Source organism: Rhinatrema bivittatum, chromosome 4 (assembly GCF_901001135.1).
Source record: "Rhinatrema bivittatum chromosome 4, aRhiBiv1.1, whole genome shotgun sequence".
Taxonomy (NCBI): domain Eukaryota; kingdom Metazoa; phylum Chordata; class Amphibia; order Gymnophiona; family Rhinatrematidae; genus Rhinatrema; species Rhinatrema bivittatum.
The window spans coordinates 267923978-267936156 of record NC_042618.1 but is presented as its reverse complement, the minus strand read 5'-3'; the positions used below and the strand labels follow the sequence as shown (position 1 = coordinate 267936156).

Here is a 12179-nt window from a genome sequence, read left to right as displayed (position 1 = left end):
TTACCCCGGCGGGTCTGGGGCGCCGACTGCGCAGGCCTACCTTGCAGCAATCGAGGGAGCACAAAGGAAATGGTGCCGGAGAGAGAAGAAATTTAAAACCCCTCTGTGTTGCTGCTGATTGGCTGGCTGGCTGGGGGAGCTGCCGCGACCACGAGCCCACAGCTCCGATCAAGCCACTCACTCCGAGGTGAGTGGCTTGATCGGAGCTGTGGGCTCGTGGTCGGCGGCAGCCCCGCTGTGGGAGGTGTGCAGTAAAGGTAGCCTTACCCCTGCGGGTCTGGGGCGCCGACTGCGCAGGCCTACCTTGCAGCGATCGAGGGAGCACAAAGGATGAATCAGAGATACCACATACACTGTAGCTATAGGACCAAGAAGGACCAAGATTGTCCTTGCTGATGCTCGGTCCTGTTAAAGGAAGGCCCTTACTAGGCCTATCAGAAATGTGGCTCTTTCAACAGCAGAAACACTTTGTCCTGAAGCGAGTTCATCCAGGTATGGGACCACAAAGACTCCTTGCTTACAAAGCTGTGTCAAATTTACTACAAGGCATTTTGTGAACACTCCTGAGGCCGCTAAGAGGTCAAAAGGAAGCATCTTGTATAGGTAGTCAGCATCCTTCACCACAAACCTGAAGAATTTCTTATGGGCAGGAAGAATGGAAATGTGTGCATAAGCAACTTTCAGATCCAGCGCACATAACCAAAACCTCAATTAAATTAGAGAGATAATTATATGGAACAAGTTAATCTTAAATCTCTCCTGAACTAGCAGTTTACTCAGTCTTCATGAATCTAGTATAGGCTACAACTCTTTGGAACTTCTTGGAGATTAGGAAGTACCAGGAATAGAATCCTTAGCCACAAACCTAGGAATGTATAGGTTCGACTCCCTTCAGAAGGAGCAGCTCTACCTCTATCTGGGAAGACTGAGAAGGGTAGTAGTTGAAAACTGAAATCTTTTGAGTCAGAGGAGGGCTAGAAAACTACAAGCAGTAACCATACCCCACAATTTTCAGGACCCACTGATCTTTGGTGATTTGTAGCCACTTTGGAAAAATGGCTCCATTTTGGGGAGGTGGTTCTCAAAGTTATCAACAATTGGCTCCCAGCTTAGACTGCATCGGCTGCTGAGCCTTGGGCTGATGCCTGTCCCCCTGTTATCCTTGAGCAAGCAACTGCTGCTGCTGAAGGGCAGGAGGAACTTGATCATGCTGAAAAGAGAAGAAAATATGCCAATGGAAAAATGGGCACTTATAAGAGAAGTACTAGTGACAGGTGGGAGCCGGATGGTCCCCTGTCACAATTGATAACAAGTGAAGTGTTGACTGATGCTCCTTAATCAGAGCTATCGTCTCTAACTTTTTCATTAAATTTGGCCCCTGTACAGGGTCCATGTACAAGATGATTATGCATATCTTCTCTGAGGCCACTAGCTCATAACCTCATGATCGTTTAAGCCCTGTAGAAGCCACCCATGTCCTGGTTGAAGTATCAAAAGCTTTGTATCAGGAATCGATAAAGCAAATGTTGCTTACCTGATGTAACAGGTGTTCTCACAGGACAGCAGGATGTTAGTCCTCACAAATGGGTGACATCGAGGATGGAGCCCAACCACGGAAAACGTCTGTCAAAGTTTCAGGAACTTTGACTGGCCCCTACTGGGCATGCCCAGCATGGCACCAACCCTGCAGCCAGCAGGGGTCTCCCTTCAGTCTTGTTTCAAAGCTACAGGCAGTGCCAAAAAATAAAATAAAAACGAACCCAACACCGCGGGGTGGCGGGCGGGTTTCGGGAGGACTAACATCCTGCTGTCCTGTGAGAACACCTGTTACATCAGGTAAGCAACATTTGCTTTCTCACAGGACAAGCAGGATGGTTGTCCTCACAAATGGGTGAGTACCGAGCTGAGGATGTCCTAACGTGCATCAAATGTACCCAATGGCGTGCAACAGGCACAACAACTGGGGTGGAATTTGGGAGAGGGCATCCGCACCCTACCGGGAAGGTGGAAGGGTGTTGGTACATCATGTTGGAAAAAGGTTACGCAAGACAGATTGGCCGAAGATGGAATCTTGTCTTCCAACTTTGTCCAAACAATAGTGGGCTGCAAATGTATGGAGGGAACTCCAGGTTGCAGCCTTGCAGATGTCAGGAAGCGGCACCGATCGAAGGTGTGCTACTGAAGTCGCCATGGCCCTCACAGAGTGTGCTTTCACACGGTCTTGAAAAGGAATGCCAGCTTGCTGATAGCAGAAGGAGATGCAGTCTGCCAACCAGAAGGAAAGGGCCTGCTTACCCACAGGTTGTTCTAACTTGTTAGGATGGAAAGAGACGAATAATTGAGTGCTCTTCCTGTGGGCAACTGTACGGTCTAGATAAAAAGCTAGAGCCCGTTTACAGTCTAGGGTATGCAGAGTCTGTTCCCCGGAGTTGGAGTGGGGCCTGGGAAAGAAGATAGGTAGTATGATGGATTGATTAATATGAAACTCCGAAACTACCTTAGGCAAAAATTTAGGGTGAGTGCGGAGTACCGCCCGGTCCTGCAGGAGTTTAGTGTAAGGCGGATAGGTAACTAGGGCCTGTAATTCACTAACCCTGCGAGCTGAAGTGATAGCCAAAAGGAATAACACTTTCCATGTGAGATATTTTAAGTCACAGGAGTGAAGAGCTTCGAAAGGTGGTTTCATAAGGCGACCAAGAACCAGATTAAGGTCCCAAGATGGGGCCGGAGGACGTAAAGGTGGCTTCAAATGGAGCAAGCCTTTAAGAAAGCGTGTTACAAGGGGTTGTACTGAAATAGGGACACCCCCGATACCTTTATGGAAGGCGGCTACCGCACTGACATGCATTCTAATGGAAGAGGTCTTTAGACCTGATTCTGAGAGATGCCAGAGATTGTCCAAGAATTTAGAGATTGGACAGGAAAGGGGATCAAAGGACTGAGAAGTGCACCATGATGTATACCTTTTCCATTTGTAGGAATAAGATTTTCTTGTGGAAGGCTTTCGTGAAGCGATCAGGACACGAGAAACGGAATCCGAAAGGTTAAATGGCTGAAGGACTAACCTTTCAACATCCATGCAGTCAGGGACAAGGCTTGGAGGTTGGGATGGAGGAGGCATCCGTCGTTTTGAGTGAGCAGATGCAGGTCCTGTCCCAGAGGAATGTGGCTGCGGATGGAGAGATCCTGGAGAATGGGAAACCACACTTGGCGTGGCCAGTGCGGTGCTATCAGGATCATAGTTCCCTTGTCCTGACGCAGCTTCACGAGAGTCCTCGACAGAAGAGGAAGTGGAGGGAATGCATAGAGCAGACCGGTTGTCCACGTGCGGGAGAACGCATCCCTCGGTCGAGAGTGCTGACTCCGAATGAGGGAGCAGTAATTGTCCACTTTGTGGTTCTGAGGGGACGCAAAGAGGTCTATGTGGGGATAACCCCACTTGTGAAATAGAGAGGTCGCTACCAAAGGATTGAGTGACCACTCGTGTGGTTGGAAGACACGGCTCAGCTGGTCTGCCAATACATTGTCTACTCCCGGGAGGTAGGTGGCCCTGAGGTACATGGAGCGGGAGAGGGCTTCCGCCCAAATCTGCGCAGCTTCCTGACACAGAAGGAAGGAGCCTGTGCCTCCCTGCTTGTTTATGTACCACATGGCCACCTGGTTGTCTGTTTGAATTAAGATTGTGTGGTTCGATAGGCAATCTTGAAAGGTCCTGAGAGCATAGCGAATTGCTCGCAGTTCCAGGAAATTTATCTGGTGTTTGGCTTCCTCTAGTGACCAGTATCCTTGAGTTTGTAGATTGTTTACATGGGCTCCCCACCCGATGTTGGAAGCATCGGTGGTGAGGATTACCTGGGGATCTGGTGGAAGAAAGGACAAGCCCTGTAGGAGGTTGCATTGATTTGTCCACCAGGCAAGAGACAGACGGAGTGCGTCGGTGATTGTAACAATGGAGGACAGAGGCTGAAGAGCTTGAGTCCATTGTAGTCTTAGAGTCCACTGTGTGACTCTCATGGCCAGACGGGCCATGGGAGTTACTTGAACTGAGGAGGCCATGTGTCCCAGTAGAATGAGGAATTGGCGAGCTGTGGCTGTGTGTTGAGACTGCAGCTGCGAGCTAGGGACACCAGAGTTTTGGCCCGTTGATGAGGGAGGAAGGCTTTTGTTTGTAAGGTGTCCAAGTCTGCCCCAATGAAGGATAAGGTCTGAGATGGGACTAAGTAGGATTTCTCGTAATTGACAAGAAATCCTAGAGAAAGCAAGGTTTGAATTGTTAGGGTCAGGGAGGACCGAGCCATTTGTTGGGTTGGGGCCCTGATTAACCAATCGTCCAGGTAGGGGTAGACGTGGACACCTTCCTTCCTGAGGAATGCTGCTACCACCACGAGGCATTTGGTAAAGACCCGTGGTGTGGATGCCAGGCCGAAAGGTAGTACTCTGTATTGGTAGTGGTTTCGGCCTACTAGAAAACGCAGGTATTTGCGATGAGATTGTGTGATCGCAATGTGGGTATATGCGTCTTTCAGATCTAGAGAGCATAGCCAATCCCCTCTTTGCAGCAGAGGGAGCAGCGAGCCCAGGGTTACCATCTTGAATTTCTCCTTGGAAAGGTACTTGTTGAGAGCCCGTAGGTCTAGGATTGGACGAAGTCCCCCTGACTTTTTTGGGATCAGGAAGTACCTGGAGTAGAACCCTAGTCCTCGTTGTAAGGGAGGAACGGGTTCTATAGCGTTTGATTGTAGGAGAAGAGAAACTTCCTGCTCTAAAAGAGCAGAGTGATTGGTAATTCTCCACGCCTGCAGAGGTGGGGAGTCGGCAGGGAGGGATAGGAAGTTGAGGTGGTAACCCTGTGCAATGATTGCTATCACCCATTGATCTGTGGTGATTTGATGCCACCTTTCTAGGAAGTGGCACAGCCGTCCCCCTACTGGTATAGCTGGAAGAGGGGTTTGGCAACTGCTCTCTAAGTGAAAGTCAAAAACCCACCTCAGGGCCAGGTTGTGGAGCTGCTGCAGGCTTTTGTTTACGAGTCTGGAGAGGCTGAGTCTTATGGTAAGACCGTGCAGGCCTAGGCTTGGTTGATGGGGGATAATACTTTCGTGGCCGAAAGAAAGACTTTTTGGAGTCCTTCCTAAATGGCTGTTTAGAAGGCAAGTCAGGAGGAATGGATGAGAGCTGTTTAAGTGTCTCATGATGATCCTTTAATTCAACAACAATTTGTTGAATTTGCTCACCAAACAAATTATCCCCTAGGCAGGGTAAATCAGAGAGCCTGTCCTGAACTTCTGGACGAAGGTCAGATGATTTAAGCCAAGCCCAACGTCTGGCTTAGATGGCCGTGGCAGAAATTCTAGTGGAAGCATCAAAGATGTCATAAGCTGTTCTTATTTCATGCTTCCCAGCTTCAAATCCTTTATTTAGGAGGGATTGAAGCTGTGGCTGGAACTGTTCAGGTAAGGCCTCTGAGTATTCCTGCATCTGTTTCAGGATGACCCTATTATATTGAGTCATATAAAGCTGATAAGAAGCTATTCTGGAAATCAGCATAGCTCCTTGATATACCTTCCTACCTATACCATCTAGGAATTTGTTTTCCTTAGGAGGTATGGAAGAGTGTGGCTTTAGTCGTTTAGCTTTCTTTTGAGCTGATTCTACGACTACAGAATGATGGTCTAATTGAGGTTTTTGAAAACCAGGTGCTGACTGTACAAGATATGTAGAGTCAGCTTTTTTGTTGACCGGGGAAAAAGATCCAGGAGATTCCCAATTCTTTTTAAGAAGGTCTAGAAAAACCTGATGAATGGGAATAGAAGTGATGACTTTAGGGGCATCCAGAAATTGGAGCAATTCCATCATCTGGTGCCTGTCATCTTGTTCAGATTGAAGTTGGAAGGGGACCAACTCTGACATTTCCTTCACAAAATTTATGAAAGAGAGGTCCTCAGGGGGAGAACGCTTTCTACTTTCTGCAGGAGAGGGTGGTGAAGGCAAATTATCGGTGTCAGTAGAGGTATCATTACCCCAAGTATCATAAGGATCTGGATGATGACCTGCAGGACCTCGAGGGGGCTGAATACCTGAAGGCCCCGGTTGAGGTTCCGAAAAATCGGGTGGAATCACCGGGGGCATCGAGAAAATCCTCGATGGAATCGGTGCCGGTATCGGTGCTGGTGTGGGCATCGAGGGAACCGGTGTCGGTCTCGATGGAATCGGTGTCGGCATCGGAAACCTCGGTGGAGCAGAGGTGCGTATCGCCCCCGAAGAATAAATCGGTGGAGAGGGACAACCTGGCATCGATGGAACAATTCCCGAAGGGGGAATTCGATACGGTGTTTCTCCACCCGATGATAAACCTGTCAGTGACAGCGGTCTTGCCGGTGTCGGTGACACAGGTATCGCCGGTGGAAGGGCTGACATGAGCGCTTCCATCCGGTTTAGCAGCAGTGCCAGTGCTGCTGCAATCGGCTCGGTGACCGGTTCCACTCTCGGTGCCGGAGGAGTCTGGAACCGTAGCATCGCCTTGTCGATGGCCTCCTGGACCAGTCGGTCCAGTTCTGCCCGGAGACCAGGGGTAACGAGACCCGGCTCGACGGGAGAGGGAGGCTGAGGCTGAGCCGGAGGGACCACGGTCACCGGTGGAGTCGCGGCTCCCAAACCCCAAGGGGGTGAGGGTTGCCTCGGTGCCTGCGAAACAGTAGTGGACGGTGCCACTTCTGATCGAGACTTTTTTGGCGGAGGCTCGGTCGGTACTGAGGTCAATGATGTCGATTCCTCGACAGGCCGAGACTTATGACGTCGATGGCAATGTTTCTCTTTCCGATTCCCTCGATCATCAGGGGAAGGAACGGGAGTCGACGGCCGTGAAGTCATTGATGGCGGACGGTCACCGAAGGGTTGTCGATGATGATGAGACCTCGACGGTGCCGGTTCTGATGACGTCGATGCAATCGATGGCGTTGGGGTACGAGCTTGGAAGAGAAGCCCCATCTTCTCCATTCTGGCTTTGCGACCTTTTGGTGTCATTAAGGCACATTTGGTGCAAGTCAGAACATCATGCTCACTCCCTAAACACAAAACACAGACTCTATGAGGGTCTGTGATTGACATAGTTCGGGTACAGTCCGGACACCGACAAAACCCCGACGCCATGACGATAGGCCAAAAAATTTAGCCGCGGGACTGTTGACTGCCAACGGGCCTCGAGGGCCAAACTCGACGGTAGTCGACCAAACGACGGCAAAAACTTACCGAAGTTCCGCGGACCGAAAAATTTATCGAAGGGAGACCCCTGAGGGGCAAATTTTTCTTCAGAAGAAATAATTCTAAATTCCTGTCAGGAACGTGGTTAAGAGCTCTTCTACCGCGTGGCTACTGCTGCGCGGAAAAAAGAAGACTGAAGGGAGACCCCTGCTGGCTGCAGGGTTGGTGCCGTGCTAGGCATGCCCAGTAGGGGCCAGTCAAAGTTCCTGAAACTTTGACAGAAGTTTTCCGTGGTTGGGCTCCATCCTCGATGTCACCCATTTGTGAGGACAACCATCCTGCTTGTCCTGTGAGAAAGTGCTTCTCACATTCCTCCAAGACATCTACTGCTCAACAGAAGTCTGCCTGTTCTGGGTTTGATGATTCCATCAAGGGTTTTATTTTCTGGACATATCTTTACAAGTACTTCACCAGGCAAAGTTGGTGAGCCTCAATCTGGGTGCGGACCCCTGAAAGACCTTCTTCACAGCCACATCCCATACCTTCGTGTCTTCCCATGGGGGTATGTTAGAGTGATCATGAGTGCACTTAACAAATTTCAATGCATAATTAAGCTCTGGGTTTCACTGCCCGAGGATGTGGTGAAAGCTATTAGTGTAGCTGCATTTAAAAAAGGATTGGACAAGTTCCTGGAGGAAAAGTCCAAAAACAATTAAGGTGGACTTGGGGAAATCTACTTCTTATCCCTGAGATAAGCAGCATGGAACCTATTCTCTTGGGATCCTGTCAGTGCTTGTGACCTGGAATGGCCACTGTTGGAAACAGGATACTTGGTTGGATGGACCTTTGGTCCAACCCAGTATGGCAAGTCTTATGTTCTTAATGATTCCACATTACAGAGTGGTGTGGTAATTGGACCACCCCAAATCCCAGGGCAGCCTGCACTATATATTTCAAGTTCAGCTTTCATACTACCAGAAGGCACATCCTCATCTGAAGGTTCTGGAGAAGTTTGTGAACTGGGATAGCCACAGAGTCTGTTGGAGGTTGAACAAACAAGGAGCCGTAAAACATCTGCTCTTGGCTCCTTTTCTTTCCTGATGTTGACAGAGACAGTTTTTTCCAGTTTATCCAAGAAACTGATGTAGCAGAGATCCTCCAGTGGGAAGGTATTCCACATCAAGTCTGGAAGGGGATCAAATGGAATTCTTGTAGAATTTTCTTTATCTCTTGACCATGGGGGAACACTAAGCCATGATCCCAATAACAAAGAAAGCAACCAAGGCGGAGGTCTCCTCTGGTGTGAAGAAGAAAAATCTGGAAGGAACTCAGAGCAGACTAAGCCCTCCCTCAGATTCATGAAGGGACTTGGAATAGGAAAGTTCATCATATTATGATGAAAACTTACTCCCAATGCTAGACGCTCTTGCAGAGAAGTGTGCACCAGCATGAAACATGGAGCAGCCCCACTATATGGGAAAATTTCTTCCATCTTGGACAGGAGAGGCTCTAATCTCCTTCAGTCTTCAAGGAGGCAAAGAAATTCACTAGCTCCTATAACTGTTGGGGGACCATCTGAGCCAGAGGAGACACATCCTCTTCAGAAATCCAAATTGGCTCATCCTCATTCAAGGCTACCAGTAAATTTAAAGCGGAACTTACTGCCACTGATGCTCCTTCTGGCTGGCTCAGGGGTACTACATGCCAGTTGTGTCTACAACTCCCGTTGTCCAGTACCTGTTACAATGCTGCTTGCGGGCATGTAGCCTCCAAGCCTTGCGGCTTGGAGGCTACAGCTAACTACCTCTCTCTCTGCAGTCTGGAGGCCACCGCCGACGTTCTTCCTCTGCGGCCTGGAGGCCACTGCCATCACCACTGCCTCCTATGCGGTTTCCAGACCACAAAAGTCAGGGCCCCTGGATGCTGTTTGAATCCAATCTGGCTCCCACGACCACACGGCTCTGTGGAAAAAAAGAGACAGAGACTCTGCCTAGGGGGCAGGGTGATAGCTAGAGCTGCACATGCTCAGTAGGCCTTTTCTGAAAGTTCTAGAATCTTTGAAATCAAAGTTCCAGACTGGACTTATACAATGATGTCACCCATGTGTGAGGATTGCTATCCTGCTTGTCCTTGAAGAACAGGATATCCTCATGAGTACTCATGAGAGATACTTTCATGCACTGCCTCCATTGTATGCAAATCTATTGCATGGATATTATGGATATCCTTAAAAAAGTTGGCCACCCCCGATATACAATGTCAAATCACTGTAGCCTACTGCGCTGTGATGTGATCTATAAATTATAATAAAATTCTTTCTAAATAAAAGAAACAATTGGGTTCATGTAATTGCTACTTGAGATTTTGTGATGTGTCACTTTCTGAAAGTTCACAAGCTTCTCTAGGCATGTGAAAAGAGTAAAATAATGACTGAAACAGGTGCAATAGCACCAGTACCAAAAGGTAAATAACACCAAGCTAGTGACTGCAGGACCACATATGCTGGTGTTTTTCTGTAATCACTTTGTTTCAGGAACAGTTTCCAAGTGCTAGAAGTTTCATCAATATTCTCTCTTTTAGTAGTCAATGTGAATTATACAAAAGGAGGAATACAAACTGCTATTTCCTAATGTTAATTTAATAGTTTTGCAAGCTTGATAGTGTATGCAGCAGAAAAAGTTTCAAAAGCAACCAAATTAATCCATAATATCTAAACTGAATAAAATTTGTTAGCAAGTATTTAATTTACTATATCAAACGTCTTTGATAGTTAGATAAAATGTTAATTCGGTATCTACTGTTTAAAATATATTTTTTTATTTAGCTCTCACCTTTTCATTGGTAGCTCAAGGCGAGTTACATTCAGGCATCTGCTCTGAATATATTTACATAAATCAAATGTAAATCTCAAAAACAGAAATTAAGGCCACCTTGATACTGATGTGTTTGCTAAACCAAAACTATCCTGAATCATACCGGGATTGTGGATGCGATCCAAAAGCTTCACAGATCGGGCACTGACAACACCACCGACATGGACAAGAAAGCCTTGAGGAAAAGCTGTCAGAGTGAAAAATGGAAATTCCTAAATGGGGAAGGATAGAAAGAAAAATCAAATTTGGTTTTTTTTTGTGCATTTGGCCCATGCAATTTAAAAATAATTTTGTCACAGAATTTTCAGGTTTTGTAAATAAAAACATTAACAAGCCATTTTTAAAATTAAGTTTTCAGAATGCATTTACAGTACTGAGAACCCCACATACAATGATAATTACAAGTTGTTACCATGATATCCTTTTAATTGAAATCAGTGTTTAATACAATAAAAAGGTATAAATTAATTCCATGTTTCTTGACATACAGCAGTCAATATTCAAAGCCATTTAGATGGATAGAACACATTTTCCAACTAAATAGCAACTTATCCATCTAACTCCATGTTATCCATCTAATGCCAATTTAGCCATTTAATTCTAAGTTATCCATTTAGATGTTTAGTTTTGAATACTGACCTCACAAAGTACAAAGTAAAACAAAAAACACTAAATTAGAATCAGTAAGACATAAAATAAATTAATCCTTAATTTCCTCACAAAAATTAAGTGGCTAATTAGAATCAGGTACTTAAATAATTAGGTAACAAGTAAATCACTCGGCAGAGTAAATTTGCACAACTGAGTTTGTGCATGCTGTTGTATAATAAAGGCAAAAAGATTTTGAGCTTGGTCTTCACAATAAAAGACTGGAAGAATTCATCATGCCACAAGCAAAAGTAAATTTTAGAGAACATATGAAAAAGAGTAGTTGTTGCTTATCTATCTGGACAGGGTTATAAGACCATTTCTAAACATTTAGGGCTATATCCATCAATGTCATACAATCTACAACTAGAAAATACTGAAGACTACAGTGGCCCTCCCAGAAGCAGTAGTCTTGCCAAGACCACCCCAAAACCAAACCAGAAAATAATCCACAAAGTCACAAAAAACCCCAGATTAACATCTAAAGATGTGCAGGTCCTTCTCGCACCAGCCAATGAGAGGATTCATTTGTCAACCATAAGGAAAAGTCTGAATGGGAATACAACTATGCTGCCTGTCTCTTGTGGGTTAGCATTTGGCTAACCCACAAGATTTCTGGAATAATGTTCTCTGAATAGATGAGGCAAAAATTGAACTTTTTGGTCTCAATGTTTTCTTTGGTGAAATCCAAATACAGCCTTCCTAAGTAAGAACCCCATTCCCACTATAAAGTAAGGTGATAGAGGTATCATGGCTGGTTTGCTGCATCAGGACCTGGATGGCTTGCTATCATTAATGGGACAATGAATTCTGCTTTATATAAGAAAATTATCGAGGAGAATGTATGGCCATGTGTCTGTGAACTGAGCCAAAAGTGTTTCATGTAACAAGACAACGACCCTAAACATTAAAATAAATCTACTATAGAATGACTGAAGAAGAGATTTCATGTTTTGGACAGACCAAGTCAAAACCCAGATATAAACCCTATTGAAATGTTGTGGCAAGATCTGAAGCGAGCTGTTCATTCAAAGAACCCCTCAAATATTACAGAGTTGAAATAGTCCTGTATGGAAGAATGAGCCAAAATTCTTCCAGGATGCTATAAGAGGCTGATCCACAGTTACAGAAAAGTGCAGTTGAAGTTATTGCTGCTTAAGGAGGTACCACCAGTTACTGAATGAACAGTTCACACATACATACATACAAGATCTAATTATGTTTTGAGTATAAACTGTGCTAAAATACAGACCACCCCAGGGGTTCACAAACGTTTTCTCAGTACTGTAAGAGCTGCAAGTAATTCTCTTTGAAAGGTGTTTAGTTCAAGAGGTAGAGAAAAATACTGCAATCTCTGACTACAATCTTAAAACCTGCCAACAATCTGGATATCACCTTTGGGCAGGATTTATTAGAGTATATAGCAAGTTTGGTTACCTGTACACAGGGTTCTCCATA

At 45.9% G+C, this 12179-nt stretch overlaps 1 protein-coding gene across 1 annotated transcript in view; it reads right to left on the bottom strand.

Moving 5' to 3' along the window:
* C2CD5 (C2 calcium dependent domain containing 5) overlaps positions 1-12179 on the bottom strand; it is a 1535590-nt gene that overhangs the window by 987629 nt on the left and 535782 nt on the right. Inside the window, 1 exon segment of the mRNA XM_029600113.1 lies at positions 10177-10285. Within this exon segment, the coding sequence (XP_029455973.1) occupies positions 10177-10285 (109 nt within the window).